The following is a 19,947-nucleotide window of genomic DNA, read 5'->3' on the forward strand; positions in this document are numbered from 1 at the left end:
AAGTGAACCAATTACATTACAATAGAGTGGCAAACATCTGATCTAACATTGAGTCACAATAAAAACATTGGTTTCAAATATCAATTGAAGCCGCAAAAACCGAGGTTTATGAATAAGAAATACCTCAATTTAGATTTAAGTGTATGCGTCTTATATCTTTACTGTTGACTTGAACATGAAATAAACTGGCACAATAGTGCTATAATTAGGTTTAATAAAAGTCTTGGATTGTTGTCCACTTGGAAAATATATAATCAGCTTTAAACATGCTTGTAGGTATATTAAATGTTCATACCGCCGTTTAACCGCTCATGACATATTGATATTGAGAGGCATTAGTTAAATATTCTGTAATCCTGGATATTTTACTTCCTGATCTGTCGCAGCAAGTATAATAGTTTCGAATATCAATCGAAGAAGGACATATTTATTGTGCGTTACTGGATAAGGAATATTTAAGTTCTGATTAAATTTGGAGTTATAAACTTTACTTGCTTATAAAATAATTACCACCATGGTAATCAATTTAATATTATTTAGTTTAATAATTACCGTTGTTTGTGGAAGATGTCCATCTGGAAAATTTGGTGAACACTGTGAACAGTTTTGCACATTTCCACATTGCTTCTGTAATACACATTTGGACTGTTTATCGTGCGCAGTAGGATATTTTGACACAAGTAATTACTGCATGATGACATGCATTACTCCAACGTGCACATGTACAAACCGAGATGACTGTCATTCTTGTAAAGACGGATCTTACGGATTGGAGAACAATTGTAAACAGAACTGTTCTATTGGATGCGATGGTACTGCATGCTACAATAACGGAACCTGTGATACTTGTAAGCCTAATTTTACTGGAAGTACATGTAACTCGTGTGTGGAGGGCAGGTATGGAGTAAACTGCTCTTTGCAATGCAGTCGAGGTTGTGAGGGGGACATTTGCAACTTAAGTGATGGATCATGCAACTGCAGTAGTAGTTATAGTGGTGACAAATGTGAAAATTGTATCGGAGATGAATGTTCAGAACCATGTAGTCCGGGCTGCTTAGACAAAACTTGCTCTTTTATTGATAGAAAGTGTAAATGTAAAGATTTATACACAGGGGGTAAATGTGTCGTTTGTATAGAAGGGCGGTACGGGGAACATTGTTTGGAAACATGTGAGTTCTGATATCATTGTAATATAACTTATTACCAATGCTTATAAAATCGCTTACGTTATTGATTGCAATAAAATATAAGACAAGTATGTCTGTTAAATCAATATAGTTAAGGAAAATTAATTTTGGAATGTTTAAACTAAAACATACAACCATTTAAAAAATGGTGTGATCGTCTCTCGAGAAAAATATTGAGAAGTATGGCTAATTAAGACATCTTTTAAAATATATTGTTATACGTTCATAAAAAAGGTCAAGTTTTTATCAAGTTGATCGTCCTTTTTATGCATTTTTGTATTTTTTTCATTATGATTTTCTTGATGAAAAACACAAACACGTTATCATATACATTTAGCGGAAAAGAGTGAACCGACTACGACAGATAAACCAAACGTTGGTGCGGCTGTTGGCGCGGCTGTTGGTGTTGCAATAGGTGCTATTATATTAGTCGTAGCGGTTGTCGTTGTTGTCATCATTTTCAAACGAAGGTATTATGTACTTTTAATAATTCATAACGAAAAACATTCATTTTAAGTAATTTCGAGCTATGATCTATAATACAATTGGAAGATTTATTACCTCTAAAAAATAACTGCAAGTGTACTTGTGTTGTTCATGCTTGAAATTGACCTTATCATAACACTGTTGCTTCTAGTTAATTGGAATTGGCAGTTATTAAAATTTCAATTTTAGATTATTACAAAGGGAGACACAAGACCATAACGACGAGCAAGATACTACATATTCTGGTATACAATACACTCAATCATACTTTATTTGTTATAGTCTATTAAAATGCAGTTACATTTGCCTGATGTGTATCGCATGATCAAAATTGAATGAATATTGTATTTCTAAATTCGAAACATATTGGTAGAGTTTGCAGCAAGACGTAAATTTCAACGCATACTATGTGTTAATGTAAATTGGAATGATATACATGTGTTCATAAAGTATTTTGTTAAAGTCGATTTTATAACTGTTATAGAAGGAAAAGCAACTCAACCTGGGCAATACGAAACATTAAGTAACAGTAGCATGGTGGACAATCACAGGAGTGATACCTACACCAGTCTGGTAGGGACAAGACAAGCTGAAATGACAGAGGGTATCAGCCCGGTTATTATCACAATGAATATTGTAGGAGGTAGTATAGCCCAACCTGGACCATATGAAACACTGAATGCAACTCATTTAAAGGAACGTTATAGGAATGATACCTACACAATGCTGTTAGTGTCAGGGGAAGCTGGAGTAACAGAGCGTTGCAATTCTGAAAGTATTCAAATAAATCATCCAACAAAAAATCCGGAGTGTCATAACATACGCAAACATGATGATCAAAAAATGACAACAGCGGTCGAGCAATGAAGACACAGGACAAGAAATGATAAAGCATATCAAGAAATGACGACACAGTTAAAAAAAGACGACGTACGTCTGAGCACACGATACTTTGTTTTGCTGTTAATGTAGAAGTATTAGTCTACACCACCCAAAAAGAACAAACGTTAACTATTATATTGTTATAGTAAAAACATTCAAGACCAGAAAGTCTAATGTTAACACGGATATCAATTCTGTGTTCCTGCTATTAGTAAATTGTTCAAAGAAACTAAATACAATAAAAATAATCAAATGTCATAGATAACAAAGAGATACGTTTGCGAGTATAGAATTCACGGACAAATTCACTTTCTTTAAATACTTTCTTACGCTACATTTACATCACAAATTATTAGCGTTCATCAAATATTAATAAAATAGTTGTTTAATTAGACCATTTTCTTTGTATGAAAATAAAGCAATATAACGTAAATTATATATAATAACGACATAATCTTACTTACTTCACCATCGTCTATAATACTGGGTGGGGTAGGTGGTCTATTGTTCTGCCATTCGTGTTAGTTGAAACGAGTTCGGCAAGTCCTACTTTTTCCATGCTTTGTCCATTGTCATTAATTAACCACAATACCCTAATAAAAGTGACTTAATTAGCGAGTAGTATCAGTTTCCGCTACTGCGTGATATCCAGTTGTATACAAAATGCCCATTTCGCCCATGTTCTGTTGCCCCCTCGCGATCAATGAGACTGCAATACGTCACTCGACATTGCCCGAATTGGTCCATCCCCCATTGACAAAAGCTTTACTTGCCATCAAACTACTCTCTCCTTCATTTTGTCTGAGCTACAAGTAGCCCCATCAAGATCTTAAAGACTGCTATGCGCTTGTTATAAAAATATAATATTCTATGTATATTATAAGAACATCATTTGCAATTCTAATATCATCTCAAATATGTTACCTAACAGCCGTTTAGAATTTTATTAAAACCCAAGATAGTTTGCTAAGTCTATAAAATTGTATGTTTTATATTTGCTTTGGTACCGAAGTTGTTGAGACCGATCATTTTAATAGTTACGTCACTGTGTGTGTTTCTCGTTTATAATTCGTGAGGCTTTAACCACAATGCCTTTAAAAAGTGCAAAGAATAATTTTCAGCTGGATTTGTTCTTGCAGTTTATTTTGTTATATTAATACAACTCTTTCTGTCCCCTCTGATCCCATTATCGGTTCAGGTTTGTAAACACAGATAAGACAGAGTATATGGTTGAGTGTTATACTGCTGCATTGAAGTGAATCAATTAGATTACAAAAGACTGCCTGACATCTGATCTCACATTCAGTCACAGCAAAACGATTGGTTTCAAATATCAAATATCGATTGAAGCAGTAAAAACCAAGGTAAATGAATAAGGAATACTTCAATTCAGATATAAATTTATGATCTGATATCTTGAGTTGACTTGAACATAAAATTAACTGCCACAAAAGTAATAATATTGAGTTCAATAAAAGTCTTGGTTTGTGAAAGATTTCCACCTGGAAAATATAGATACAACTGTGAACATGCTTGTAGATATCTTTAACGTTTCTGTGACTCACATTTGCAGTGTTGGTTGTGCGACGCAGGATGAAGTGACACAGACGCAATATGCACGTCAACATGCATTTCCATAACATGTACATGCTCCAACTAAGAAAGCTGTCATTAGATAGTTTAAATTTGAGATGAAATGTAACAAGAAACAATGTTTAAACATAGCGCTTTTCGAAAAAGTATTTACGTGTATTATTCAAATTAAAACCAAATCACGATGAGCTTTTTTTTCAATGATTAGTCAAATGAAGTCGTTTGGTTTACTTCCTGATTTACCGTTAAAACTTGCGTGCTTTGGAAAAATCGATAATCATCAAACTGTTGATACAGTGTCACTTGGTTATATGTACTATCCAAGAGAACTAGAGTGTAAGAACAAGTACAAACTGAATGGCGAATTGCGTTTCCACAAATATGCATGTGTACCAATTACACCTACAGTCTCTCCGACAAGGACAAATGATTGAACATGGCTTGTGTCCGAAGTTCATTATATTATTGAGTAATGTAATCAGAAATGTAACAATTTCCACGGAACTTGCAAGTGCTTGCTATTTTATACAGGCAATGTGTGACATTTATGTCTAGGAAAATTATAAACTACATTGATGTTTACCAGGGGAACACTTGCATGGACGGCTCATGGAATTGTTTAAACCATTTTAATGATGTTAAATGTTTAAACGTCTATCGATTGTATGAAAAGACATAACTGTTCCAAATGATTTTACCTTGGTGTTTTCACTTGGAAAGTGGACAGCACGTAATGGAGGTAACCAATACACTATCATTGATAGTCGATATGAGCATAGCAGTTCTAAAGTATAATACGGGATGATGCGAAGTGTATTTGTAAAGACTATTATGAAGGTGATACGTACGATGATCATATGGATGATGTGTTCGGCAACCATTGTAAGAATTAAACATAATCTCTCTAGGTATACGATGTGCTGCCAGGTTTATCATGTCAGTGTAATACCATACCGTTTGTTCAATTAATTTAAATATGTGTTAACTGAAAGGTGTATCCTGAAACGCTCGACTGCAAAAGTGAAACAGCTTGGTATGCCGCTTTTATTCAATGTTAATAATTTGCCTTTAAACGTCGACAGTGGAGCAACATTTTTACATTAAAAGAGTAAAATAATAACGCTTTGTTGTCATACTAATGCGAAAGATAGTTACGGACAGAGGCATATTTGAACATATATGAACATATTTCAATAGGTAATAAGTTCGGATGCTTATTATTATATGGCAATTGTATAGTATAGACTAGTAACTACACAAAAGCTTTAAAAATAATCGTGTCTCGCGCGAGTTGTTTATCACTTATGTAAGGAGAGTAACGGGTGCAGTAAGTTTTACTTATTTGTCTTGCTCCAAATATATATTTGCTGCTTAACAATCTCATCATCGAAATTGAGCAAAATCAGGTTACGTTGATTTTATGGCATAAAAAATATCAATAAAATTACTAACAGTTTGTGCACATACGCTTGAGACGAATATTAGAACAACTAATGTATGTTTTTGGATAGGTTCTACATAATTGTTATTCTTTAAACTTCCGTGTATAATATTTCTCTTTGGCGTAGCACTGGTTATTGAAGATGAGATATCGCCCTTACAATATGTGAATAAGATTGAGCAAGCCCTATTACTTATTTGTTTGTTCTACCTTATTGTTCAACATAATAAAGTATAATCAGCTGGTAATGTCATATATCATTCGACAGTGTAAATGAAATGTATTAATTTAAACTATTTTGCTTCTTTGTGCCAAAACCCCACTTATCAAATACTCCATGTTGTCGGAAATAAAGTTGCACAGCCGCGATAAAGGCGGCTGCTGCACACTTTTACAAAATACTATTCCTCTTCCAACATTTTTTGCAGTAAATCACAAATCATGTCATATCGAAATGCACAGTCGATCCAATCTTATTGAACATAATATGAACTGCTAACTGCTTCATTGACTCATTCTTTAATTTGCCTTGGAACTGAAATATTTGTTCACATTGTTTTGAATAGTATCGTCACCTTGAGTGAAAGAACAGGACAATGAGTGTGGAAAAAATAAATTGTTTCTTTGTGGTTTACATATGATACCAGACAATTAACTGAGTACGAATGTATCAAAATGTACAAAAATGACATGAAAAAAGATGAGTATCTGCTAGGTTTTAACGAATATGCCTTTAAACGAGAGGAAAATTAAAATTAGAATGTTTATTGTGTTCATGCTTAGAGTCCTTTGTACTATTACATCAACAATCAGTCCATTATCGTTTCTTTCTTTTTTGAACATTTGAATGTGTATTTTTTAAACAGGGACATAACATAGAAAATGGTGGTATTTTAAACTGCTCCAAAAAAAAAGGAAATATTTTACTCAGATACAAAAGACTGATTTATACCAGATAACATATTGAGAGGCATACGTTAAATCTTCTATAATTCTGGATATTTTACTTCGTTATCTGTCACAGCAAGTTACATGGTTTGAAAATCAGTTGAAGAAGGCAATATCTACTGTGCGTTAGGCAATAAGGAATATATCAGTTCTATTTAAATTGGAGTTATATACTTTACCTGCTCTTAGAATAATTACCACCATGGTAATCAATTTAATATTATTTAGTTTAATAACTGCCGTTGTGTGTGAAAGATGTCCATCTGGAAAGTATGGTGATAGCTGTGAAAATTTGTGCATGTTTCCTCATTGCTTTTGTAATTCACATTTGGACTGTTCGTCGTGCGAAGCAGGATATTTTAACACAAGTGTAAACTGCACGTTGACATGCATTACTCCAACGTGCACATGTACAAACCGAAACACATGTAATTCTTGTAAAGACGGATCTTACGGATTGGAGGACAATTGTAAACAGAACTGTTCTACTGGATTCAATGGTACTACCTGCTATGATAACGGGACCTGTGATACTTGTAAGCCTTATTTCACTGGAAATAATTGTGACTCGTGTGTAAAGGGCAAGTATGGATCAAACTGCTCTTTGCAATGCAGTCGAGGTTGTAAAGGGAACATTTGCAACTTCAGGGATGGAACATGCAACTGCAGTAGTGATTATAGTGGTAACAAATGCGAAAATTGTATCTGAGATGAATGTTCAGAAACATGTAGTCCGGTCTGCTTAGACAATAATTGCTCTTTTACTGGCGGAACGTGTAAATGTAGAGATTATTACACAGGGGATAAATGCGACGTTTGTGTAGACGGGCGCACCGGTGACCACTGTTTGAATGAATGTAAGTTTTAACATTATTATTATGATGTTTTTTAGAATAAATAGCTAACAAAATCCCGCACGATATTGTTATGTAAAAATATAAGACAATGAGGTCTGTTAACACAAAATTGATGGAGAAACTTAATTTTGAAATGCTAATACTAGTAAAAGCAACCTTTTAAATAACATTGGATCGTTTTTCAACAAGATGTTTAATATCACAAAGCAGTTCAAAAGGTAGGCTTATTAAGACATCTTAAAAAATACATTGTTTACTAATCGTTTCTGCTAATATAATTCAAAATCAAATAACGTCAAGAGTCTATGAATTGTTTCACCAATACGTTGAATGACATATATATATAGCGGAAAAGAGTGGACCGACAACGACAGATAAACCAAACATTGGTGCGGCTGTTGGTGGTGCAATAGGTGCTATTTTATTAGCCGTAGCTGTTGTCGCTCTTGTCATCATTTGTAAACAAAGGTATAATGCATTATCTAATTTATAAATGAAAATCATCAATCTTAACTAATTTTGAGCTCTCACATTGATTAATAATGTTGCATTATAATAAATAAGCTACTATTATTTCTGACCTTTTCTCATTTGTTTTATGATTTCCTCTTCAAAGAAATGAGTTATGCTTCAAAAGGCCAAGAAGTGAAGAACAACACAACGAAGAAATACATACACCTCAGCCGGTTGTGTACGCTACAGTGCAGAAAAAAAGGCAATGCGATATAATCGAATGTATTTGCAAAATAAGCTATTCTATGCTTCTTCGGTGAATTGTACTTTTGGTAACATACAGCGTAGTATACACTTGATTTATCAAACGGACTGGCATCCCCTTGCATGAAATTATTTTGTTATACATCTTCAACTGATCATGTACATCATTATGATTTAAGTTTTCATAAACATCATTTAAGCTTTTAAAATTTGGAGTATAATATAAAGGAAAAACAATGGCTGGAAACAAATAAAACACATAAAACAAGCGTTCTTTTTGAAATTTGGATTTTAAAAATAACTTCTTAGATTGTATTTATTTGTCAAATGCTTAATGCCTGAATCTGTCTACTATAGGACATACACTTGTACCTGGTCAACAAAGGGAGTCAAGGTATGGCAATCGGAATCAACAACCTCACACTTCATATACGGAAAACAATGCTGAAACTGGTACGATAATCGAACGTTTACTTATGTTGTAAGGCTCGATAGAGAAAAATATGTTATTCATCTTTAAAAAAAAACGAATTAACACAGCGTAGGCAGGAATGAAACCAACACAAAAGAAAATTAAGACCATTGATGCAACTTACTTGCAATGTGCAAACAGGTATTTATCGCAACTACATATCCTTGAACTGTATGTAATATATATTTGCAATTTAAACACTATTTGCAATGCAGGTAACAAATTATATGAGGACATTGCATCGGACACTGATGATTTGACCACTGTGCAAGAGAACTTCAAAAAAGAAACAGGACATAGTGTAACAAAAATTACACAACATGTTGAACTGGTAATAATAGCGGAAACTTTGGAAGATGGTGGCCTTGAAATTGGTATGCATAATAATGTACAACATTGTATCATATTTTGTTTGTAATATTTAGAGAATGGGCTTTAACCTTCTCACTTTACATGCTACAATACTACTACTACTACTACTACTACTACTACTACTACTACTACTACTACTACTACTACTACTTCTACTACTACTACTACTACTACTACTACTACTACTACCACTACCACTACTACTACTACTACTACTACTACTACTACTACTACTACTACTACTACTACTACTAGTAATAATAATAATAATAATAATAATATCAATTAGATGAGGATGACCAAAAAGCGCGAGGAATTGCAACCAAGTTTAAAGAGAAAGGCGGTATATATTAAAACAACGCTGATAAAATCAAAAACCGAAAAGTTGCTGTTGAAAATTTAACGAAACACGTGATGGCGAAAACTTATATTGAGATTGAAGTAGAATTCGAGGTAAAAACGTTTTTCTTTTTACGTGTAGTGATTACCACCCACCCTTGTTTAGTTCCTTTCCTAATTCGAGTGAATACAATTGTGAAGTGATCAAGGGTCTATAATTGTTCAGGAAAAAACAACAAATTATATGGTAGTACAATTTGTTTTGCAGAAATTTCCTTACGGGTTGACAAGATCTTACTCGGACTCCCAGAAGCAGGGAAATATTCAACGGAACAGATATAAAGGAATATATCCATGTGTGTTATGTTTTTTAATAATCTCATCAGGTAAAGACAATGAATATTCAGCATAAGTTTGCATGGGCATTTCAAGTTCGTCTATTTTTGGTATAAACTTATCGGGGTATTCTAGATGATTTGGTGAAACTAGTTTCACATGTAACAAGAGGCAATACCAACAGTACAGAAAGGCTAAACACTCTGGTTTTAATAAGTGTGGAGTTACGTCTCTTATTGATAAAACAGCGAAAAGTCCAATGTATATTGTTGGATAAAAAGTAGAATTTCATTTCAGACGACGATACCAGGGTCAAGCTCCGCGACTGTGAGACGGATTACATAAATGCTAGTTTTATAGACGTAAGTTAGCGTAGATGAGTTGCATTTAAGCGTTCAACTGAGATTAAGTGGACGACACAGCTTTCAAAATTTATTAATACTATAATACGATCAGAGCAGCTTTCTTCTGATAACGATGGTAGATGTATAAGATGTACTGAACTCATACCATATATGTTTATTTCAGGGTTATAAAAAACGACATGCGTACATTGCATCACTAGGTAATACACGCTTCTTCAAATATGTAAATAATGGTTATGTTAATAGCTTAAACAATTGATAGTTACAGGCCACCACCGTGATCATAGGTTTACGAACTAAGCTAAACTATAATTTCTTACTTCGAAATGATTATTCAGTGGAGACGGCAGAATTATTGTAATATATTGAGCTGAATTTTGTTTTACATGAAATAGGCTACAGTTTGCGTTCTGATACTGAGTTCGCAATTTCCACATATGGATAAAACCAACCATTAAAAGCTTGAAGTATACATTTGTTGATTATCGATACGATCTCTCGAGTAAAGATAAATGCTTTAAATAATTTCAGTTGTTATAATACTTGTAGGTCCCATGTCAAAGCATCTCGGGGATTTCAGTCCATTCTGGGAGATGATCTGGCTAGAGAAGGTTGAGAAAATTGTCATGTTGACCAACCTTGTTGAGGACGGAGTAAGAACAATTATATTCACAATACTTTCAATTTGTAGATTGTTTGCAGTCATATCGTTTTAATCTTATAATAAGAAAGAATCAACTATATATGATTGATTCTTTACCTCCACTTTCGTTTTCTATTGTAGAAAGACAAGTGCGAGCAATATTGGCCAGGCCTTGGGACAAGTAAAATCTACGGCAAAGTCCATGTTTTATTCCAGAGCGAGGATGAATATGCCGAGTTTACGAGGAGAGAATTCACAGTTACAAAGGTGTAGTGATTCAAATATGTTTCTTTCGTCTTAAATATTCTTTTGTTAAATGACTTATTTTATAGCGTTTTGTAGACATTCATTTATTGATGAATCTGTTACGTATATGAACAGTTTATTTCAATTACGTAGAACTTCCTATAAACATTATATTGTAACTAAGACATATTGGTCTTAATAAAAAACCCTGAATATACTGAATAATATTTTGTATTTCTATTTTAAATTTTATGACAAGCATTTACCTTATATCTTCCTGTATGATCTTCCTGATAAGCATGATCAATACAATGCACCTTGACAAGGTATACAAATTACTTTGTGAGCGACGTTAACACTTCCTTTATTTAAACAAACGATCTTTAACACGAGACCGTATTTATGATTACATTTAGTGACATAAAATACTTCGCAATTGTTTAATGCAAATATAAATTTACAAATAAAGACTTGCTTGTTCAATTAAACTGTCATGCTTCTAGAAAAAGTCTGATTTGATTTATGATTTCAAATAAACAGTGGTATTAAATTCATAAGTTATGACAAAAATGCGGACGCATTATTTATTCGCATCGAATATTACACCAAAAATGATAAAATCATACAAAATTTCAATGTTCGCTTGATTAGAAGTTTTGGTTAGACTGCTTCTTTATAAGTTAAAAGCGTACCGTACACAAAAATGGTAAATCAAACTTGTAGATATTCACAGTCACTCACAACACATACATTTGTACAAATGCAATGGTGTTATATGAAACCCGTTTGAAATTGTATTAGCTGCTGCAAGCATTGGAACAATGCGTAGACACTGAATAGTAGCTGTGCTGTCTTTTTTGGTGGAAATAAACATAATTATACGAGAGGTTTCCAAGAATATCTACAATAACATAACTTCTTTTTTATCAGAAGGCATTTAACGCAAAGATAAAAAAGAATATTTCGACACTTTTTGAGAACTAGATTTTCGTTCTTAGAAAATATCTCAACGATACCATAACGTAAAACCACGACTAGAATCAACACATTTCTTTAAAGGAACATTTTACGTATGAGAAACTTGTTTGTAAGCATATTTCGGTTGTTAAATAACACATAATTAATATAGACAAATCTGCAAAATTATTTTCTTATATTCAAAACGCGGTTTGTTTTTATTAAAATCAAGGAATACTTCCTGTAGGACAATATGTTTTGTCAGTATTCGCCGCTTTAACCATTTTTGACATCAAAATATAACTACTGTAGATGTAGAAACTAACTTCCCATGTATGATAATGGATTTCTAAATGGTATATCATTTTTTGTGTATATCACCCTGGCAAAAAAAGATGAATATCTTTAAATTTAACCTTGCAAAGCTCATATAATTTTGTAAAAAATCTAATTTCAATACCATGAATTAGTTTAGAGGAACACATATATTTATGCAAACTGTAGAAGTAAATGTGAATATATGAACTAGCTAAATTGCTTTACAAATATTTATGTGGGTATGATCACTGTACCAACAACATTAAAGTCACGAAGACGTCTTAAGCAACTGGTTTATGAATTCTATTTGTACTATGCACTTTTTTAATATATTTGTTTTTGTTTTAAGGGATAAGCATGTAAAACACGTCGATAGTCAAACACACTTCTCTTTCGCTTGTTATTTTCTTTTTAATATTTAACTTTGAATCATGTTTTTTTTTGTTTTGTGAGGACGATCGTATACCTTAAACAGACGTATTAAAGTTTAACTTGGTTATTTCATATGAACAGATAAACCGCACGTCTGCTTTTATTTTGTTTAGTTTTATTTCATGTTTACGATATTCAGAATTCAAAAACCTTCCTTGTTTATTTGGCACGCAATAAAGTGTACTTCAGTTTCATAAAATACAAGGTCATCGGAGATCGGTGTAGTATTTAAGGCGGAATAAAAACTTTCTTGTTTAATGTTTATGTTTTTTAGTAAAACTATTTTCAAGTTATTACTTTAAATTGAACAACATTTTTATTTTCTAAACAATGCAAAAATGACGTTATTGTTTCAATGCTTATTGAAATACTAGATGTAGAAACAAGCCCTATATCGGTCTTAAGGTAAATTCTTTAAAGGTATGTAGATCAAGGCCCCACAAAAAAGATTAGATTTATACTGTTTGTTTATATATTCTTTGTTTCAATATTGATATCCAACGTAGGTCCTATGCTAACAAACATACATTTAACACTGAAAATGATTTCATCACGGAATATGTTAATGTTTATGCTAAAGTAGTTTTAAACTAAGATGATTGTATGAATTTCAATTATTTAATAAACCAGGCTTTCACAGCCGGTGTATTTATTTGTACTTGAAGTTATATGGTACATATAATTCCTTCATAATTTATCATGACACAACTACGGGTAACAAGTATTATTAGTTTTAAGCATTGCTTTATTTCACAGGGAAATGAAACCAGACAGCTTCACCATCTTCATTTTACCTGCTGGCCAGACAAAGATATACCGGATGATGTCACAGGAATAATTGAGTTCAGACAGAGAGTTCCGAACACACCTGACCAATTTGATTGTCCTGTACTTGTTCACTGCAGGTACATTTAGTGCATTTTGTTAGCATATAAAAGTCGCATAACATAAATCCTTTAGATTTCTAAATACAATCACATTGACCTTCAAATGTCTTTTTTGTTTTTAATATTTTTAAAAAATCGAACACTCACGTGTTTTCAAGAGCTTGAAATATATCAAAACGTTTTGGCGTTACGCCTTCATAATAATATAAATAATCAATCATAGAAAAGAAGTAACGTCAACGTCATACACTGTATAATGACGGTACGTCGTGTAACGGCAAAACGTATAACGTTGATAGAAACAGAATTGCTTGAGATGGTATACAAACATATTAACATTAAAGTATAATGGATCACAGGTCATACAATAGTCTATTAGACCTCTTTTTAACTTTTTTAAAGGAATGTACATTCTTAAAACGCTTTTTTATAGGATCAAAACACAATATTTTCAATTTCTTTTAATGGTGCCATATAGTGATGAAACGATTATCGAGTACAATCGATAAATCGTCGCTGACAATTCTATGTCGGCGACAATCGATAGTGGTTGTCGCTAATGTTACTTCCGGAAACTACGTATATTTTTTGCTTTGTGATAAAAGTCGAGTAAATATCAATTTTTCTTTCCGGTAAATTATCGTTGAATTCATTTGAACAGGGGAGATCACTCTCTTACACAAATGCGGTGAATGTAAAAACCTTTTGCTTAAAAACTCAAGTTTAAAGCTTAAGTTAAGTTATTAAAGATGGAAATTTACATACTGTGGCAAAAAGCATTAAACATTTCAATGATCATGATTATACTATGTATAAAGAATGTATTCCTTACTGATATTATGAACTTTCGATTATTGTCCGATAGTGAATCGAAATGCTTGGTCCGATTCGATTCGATTATCGAAAGCAAATGGAGTCCGATTTTCAAACACTAGTGCCATATCAAGTGAGCAAAATACATGTTAACGTCTATTTACCGAATAAAATATCAGCGTTTTGTCCAAAAAGCATTTGCGTCTTGACGCAACAGTGTTGCAATATGAGGCAAGGTTCCAGTAGATAAAACATTCTACCTATATAATCAACAATGCATTGTGGAGATTGTTTCTATAAACATATATTTGCAATTCAGTGACCAGAAGGTGAATTTTAGTCACTAGTTTTGGCTTTCTTATTCAACTGTTTCTAATTGAAAAATAAATCACCAGCATTGATTAGATAGATTTGGAAATTTTGAAAAATAAATATGGTCAATTGTGGTTCCTATAAAAATGCTAACCAAATTTAAACAAAACTGTGATAAAACATTTTTTGGGCGTTTGACTACGGTTGATAAGGTTTTGTTATTATACGCATGACTAGTACATTCAACATTGGAATTTATTTATTTTACACAAAAATGGCACTCCTCTAGTCTGTTCATCATTTCTATGAAACAATAAGGCTTGCTCATTTGCATTTACGCATTTCAAACTATTTGTCATTAATCTTTCAGTGCTGGTGTTGGAAGAACAGGAACATACATTGCTCTAGATATTTTGACAAAGGAGGGAGAGAGTGAGGGGTCAATACACATCCCTGGCTGTGTGATTAACATGAGGCTCGATAGGGCTAACATGATACAAACCATGGTGCGTTAGTAGCAAGTTATTATCAGGGGTAATTTAAATGCCCTAGTGGTGTATATAGTGTACTTAGCTCAAGTAATAATAATTGTGATTATAGTAGTATAATCTTTATACGAGTCGTTTAATGTATCCTACATATCCATAACATTAAAGATACAAAAGATTTGTATACTATGTATGATATAAATAGGTTTGCACTTATGTAGTATTATATCGATTGTTTTCGTTGTATTTACTTGTTCTTTAACAAACAGTTGTGCATGTTACTGTCTAGAACCAGTACGAGTTCTTACATAGAGCACTCGTCAGCTCGCTGAGTGATATCAGTAAACCAATTAGAGGAACACGTTTTCGCCAGTACATCAATCAGATGGGTGAAGAAGGATTCAATCGACAGTTTCAGGTTTGACTTCATGTCATACGTGTTAATAGTCTAGATATAAATATTCACATTGCATTCTCTTTAACTGTTATAACATTTCATCTTCTTCCTTGATTACTGATTCAGTCAATATTAAAACTAGAAACACGTATGGATGAAAGTATATAATATTTTTTTATATGATTATGCAGGAGATGCAAACAGTTTTAGAAAAACCTCCAGGTTATGAAATGCAGGCCACGGAGAGGAATAACAGAATAAAAGGCGGGAATATACCATTGACAGCCATACCAGGTCGTTTGTTTTTTCGTTGCTCATGTTTCATTCCAGTTGGTGAAACATAGGATAACTCGTTAGAATGAAGCTCTTTTTATTTTTATGTTTATTGTTAAAGATAACTACTAAACATTTCTACATGACCTTTGAATGCTTTCGTTAGGGATCCGTATCTATAGGATGATATGCTAAAGTTCCAGTTTTTAGTTGGGTGTTACTGTTCCAATTTACTCACATGTACGAGCCAAGAGGAGTATGACAAACTTAAGTAATTTTCGTATTTTGTGCTAGTGAAGATCATAGCACATCTGTGTGATACAGCATACAGACAGCAATGTTAGCTAGCCATGGTTTTACTGAATATTTAAGGTATTTGTGTTTTTGTAGGGAACATCTAATCACTTTCTAGACGTTGAAAAGCGTTTGATTATCATTTGCGAACATAGATATATACATGTATGTTGTTTTCATATTGAAAATATTCTTCAACAGTTATAAAGTTCTAATATGTTTCAACTACTGCACACATTTGTGTTTTTACATTTCTTTCATGCCTTCTTGTAAAAGCCGGATCTTAAAATCTTAGTGTAAATTAACTGTAGCTCTTACATGATTTTCAATATCATTTCTACCGAGTTTATTTTTCTGAAGCATGAAGGGTATTGCGTAAGCTTGTTGCATTGCAAACTACATGTCCATCGTAGTTTGAGGTTTTGTCTGCCATTTCGTTTAAATTTTGTAAAGATCGATCAAAATTGACATGGTATTTGATACCTTAAAAACAACAACTGTATTTTAATATATATTGCAGGAGATCGCAACAGACATTGCCGGATCCTTGATAGTTCACCTAGAGCTCCTGAATGTATGAATGCAGTTTACATCGACGTAGGTAGCATTTACTTCTTGGTTTATTTAAGTACGATATACATGGTAGATACCACTTTGGTGTGAACTATTGGTACATGACTACAATTAACTAAGATATATCAAACTAGTACAAATCAGCAGGTCATGCAGGGCTCCCTCCAGAACACACACTGTAGGTTGATGCGTAATCATTTTAATGCAATGTTATGTTTAAGTCATTGGATTTCAATGATCAAAATAAAATTGTAGTGTACTGATAAAAAAATGATAGCCATAGTGTTAGCTACGAACATAATGGCCATAGCTATTTACAAAAAGAAATAGAGGCTAGTATTTTTTATCTGTACACAAATCATATTATTTTTACTTATAATTAAAAACTTCATATGTCATTGAGTTAATGAAAACATAATATTATAATGCATTTAATTAACGAATCTCTTATCGACAAATAGTGTGCGAATTTAAATGTAATTAACAAAATCAGTTTGCAAAGTGTATCGGCATCAACTGATCAGCCAATTATGTGAGCCTTTTTTTAGAGCTTGAAAGCAAGGAATCGCTTCTTGGTTGTTCAAAGTCCCATGAAAGAAACTGTGATCGACTTTTTGACACTGCTGTCCCAGGAAAAGTGTACTTGTGTCGTAAGCTTTGAACCTTCCACAGACAAACAAAAGGTTTATTCTTCTTAAATTACAATTTTTCTTTACATCTTAGTCATGTTTGAGCTGAAACATTAGACTAAATTTATATGATAATTAAACAAATGTTGTTGTTTTTCCAGAAACAAAATGTCGGATTGTATTATCCTGCTGGAAACCACGTTTTAAAACAGGGCATGTTTCAAGTCAGCTGTACCAAACAAGAAAACTACGGCTATTGCACAAAAAGACTGCTAACGATCAAACACAATGAACCCAATGGTGTAACTATACATTTAAAATATATACTTACTGTTTAAAGGTTGTGATAAAAACCTATAAGAACAACCTTTGATTTCATACTAAATGAGTAACGGTGTCATTTCTTTTGGCACATAGTTATAGCAGCGAAGTTGGAAAATATTTTAGTTTATTTGTGGCTTCGTACACAGTCTAGATCCTTATCAACATTGTGCTCAGTCTCAAATCTTATTTTAAACAGCAAAGTTCTGAAAGGGAAGTCACTCACTTTGAATTCAATGCATGGGATAATACCAGTGACGTCCCGATGTCGAGTAAGAATTACGTTGATCTTATCAAAAGGGTTGACGCCAACTTAAGGGAAACTTCTAACCGAGGCCCGGTTCTTGTTCACTGTTTGTGAGTATAGGTGTACTTTATTCATTAATTGACTAAAATGCTTTTACATTAAACCTTTTCAACAAGCGCTCGTTTGATTTCATTTATTACGTTATAATTTCCTTAATTCAACAATATGTTGATGATGAGGTTATGTGGAGGGCATCCTTCGGAATCATTGAATATGATCAGGTCGTAGGGGTTTCTCGATCTTCAGCCAGTGAAGGTTGTTTGCAATATATTAACTCTCTTTACTGTGCATGACGAAAGTTGTCGTGAACATAATTTGTTTTAGTGTGTGCTCCCGAGAGATCTCTTTTTCATAGTGTATTTCGGAACTTTTACATAATTTGAAAACAAATGATAAATGTCCTCTGCGTATTGACGTGCATGAACATGCTGGACACTAAAAGTCAAGCCGCACAACCGTACAGTTTACATACATTTCATTTAAATTTATCAGTCAAAGCTTATATAGACCTCATTAGTTATCACAAATGTTATCAACAACTTTCTGTTTTCTTTGACTCATCATATACGATTTCATTGCAGGGACGGGACTGGAAAAAGTGCTTTGTTCTGTATTGTTTCAATTTTGGTTGAAAAGATGAAAATAGATCAAGAAGTCAGCGTTGTTAATACCATAAGGAAAGTCAGGTCCAGGCGTACATCAGCAATCCCAAACATGGTAATCGTTATTTAAACATTGATAATAAACACAATTTAGAAATACATCAAATACATGCTTTGCCTTTATTTTACCTAGTATTTTGGAAGAGTCTGAGGTCGACTGAAAAGTGTCATTTCCAGACGTTTGTAATTATACATATTAAAATATATATTTCAAATTGGTTAAATGTTATATCATATAGTATGTTAACAGTTCCCTTATTATCTGTAAAGTTCAAGCATTTAAAGATTTCTCTTTTCTGATTAAGTCACCAATTGTAACAAAGTATTTAACACATTGCTTATTATCTGTTTGAAATATACGTACACTTGTTTACAAGAATATTTTTCTTTATCTCCAGGCAAAGTTTGAATTCTGCCATGAATGCGTGTTGTCCTACATAAAGTCCATTGATTACAGTCAATATTCAAATTTCACTGGTGTGTGACAAGTGTATCTACTACTTAAATGGATTGTTGGCCTTGCTAGTTCAACAACAGCTAAACAGAGAATGTATTCTTATAAATACCAAAATAGGATATTTTAACGATATTGTCCATGTTTTTGGAAAATGAGAAAAGGTTGATCCTTTCAGTGTTCTAAAGAAAAAGATTTATTTCTACAGAAAGTTTGCCATATCTTGTACAAAACCGTTCTTGTCTTAACGTTGATAGAAATTGGATAGAATTGTCATCATTTGACATCACGTGTTTTATAATATATTCGAGATTTATGATGTGTATAATATGCAGGCTGCAATTCAACTAGACTAAGTGTCGATACACGCTGTATTTTGAGGATATTTGATTCTGCCAAACCTGGGGCCAGTGTGAGCTAACACTGGCTTATTTAAGGACAATATTTACCTATGAAGGACGTTTACAGGGAGTAGGTATCCCTTGAAGAAAAACATGAGCTTTCATTTGATTGATTTTTGTGTTTTGTGTTAGATTGTGTAACCTTTCAATATATTATAGTATTGTTTTTGTTAAGGAATTATTGTAGGATATATAGTATGAATTTGTTAAACATGAAGTGTTATACAGAAGATACAAGAGTCGATGTCTTATGTGGAGGTCTAAGATTAAATATCTTCATGTATTGACAATATCAAAATAACTAATTGTATCATATTCGCACTCAGACTTGAGACTGTTCGTAATATTTTGCTTGTTTAATTTCTATCGCAATTGATTAAGACGAATGGGAAATATGTGGCATTGCCCACAATTTTTAAAATTGAGCAAGGCAGTTTTTGGCATCAAACATAATTTTCCCGGTTATGAATCTAAAAACACTTAAATTATAATCACTGAACACTTTTTTTACCAAGATTGCATAAAATTTAAGTATAACAAAGTAC

At 32.8% G+C, this 19,947-nt stretch overlaps 1 protein-coding gene and 1 long non-coding RNA gene across 2 annotated transcripts; both read left to right on the forward strand.

Annotated features, from left to right (window-relative positions):
- Nucleotides 1-1,548: 1,548 nt before the first annotated feature.
- LOC128205501 (uncharacterized) lies at nucleotides 1,549-2,874 on the forward strand. Its single transcript, XR_008256262.1, has 3 exons — nucleotides 1,549-1,657; nucleotides 1,863-1,918; nucleotides 2,158-2,874. It is a non-coding gene; the product is annotated as an uncharacterized LOC128205501 (long non-coding RNA).
- Nucleotides 2,875-8,877: 6,003 nt separating this feature from the next.
- On the forward strand, nucleotides 8,878-19,359 carry LOC128205493 (receptor-type tyrosine-protein phosphatase mu-like). Its single transcript, XM_052907187.1, has 16 exons — nucleotides 8,878-8,957; nucleotides 9,563-9,650; nucleotides 9,928-9,992; nucleotides 10,159-10,195; nucleotides 10,545-10,648; nucleotides 10,780-10,905; nucleotides 13,348-13,496; nucleotides 14,974-15,109; nucleotides 15,381-15,509; nucleotides 15,680-15,782; nucleotides 16,576-16,652; nucleotides 17,177-17,311; nucleotides 17,419-17,559; nucleotides 17,778-17,935; nucleotides 18,467-18,602; nucleotides 18,946-19,359. Exons 1-16 carry the CDS (start codon nucleotides 8,940-8,942, stop codon nucleotides 19,030-19,032), a joined length of 1,689 nt encoding a protein of 562 aa, XP_052763147.1. The 5' UTR covers nucleotides 8,878-8,939; the 3' UTR covers nucleotides 19,033-19,359.
- The last annotated feature ends 588 nt before the right edge of the window (nucleotides 19,360-19,947 follow it).

This window comes from Mya arenaria, chromosome 10, assembly GCF_026914265.1.
Source record: "Mya arenaria isolate MELC-2E11 chromosome 10, ASM2691426v1".
Lineage (NCBI taxonomy): Eukaryota > Metazoa > Mollusca > Bivalvia > Myida > Myidae > Mya > Mya arenaria.

Bases quoted from the DNA above. Each gene is read 5' to 3' on its own strand.
- LOC128205493 (XM_052907187.1), top strand. The intron at 10,906-13,347 runs GTGTAGTGATTC...TTTATTTCACAG, and splicing joins GAGAATTCACAGTTACAAAG to GGAAATGAAACCAGACAGCT. The intron at 16,653-17,176 runs GTAGGTAGCATT...GCCTTTTTTTAG, and splicing joins TGAATGCAGTTTACATCGAC to AGCTTGAAAGCAAGGAATCG.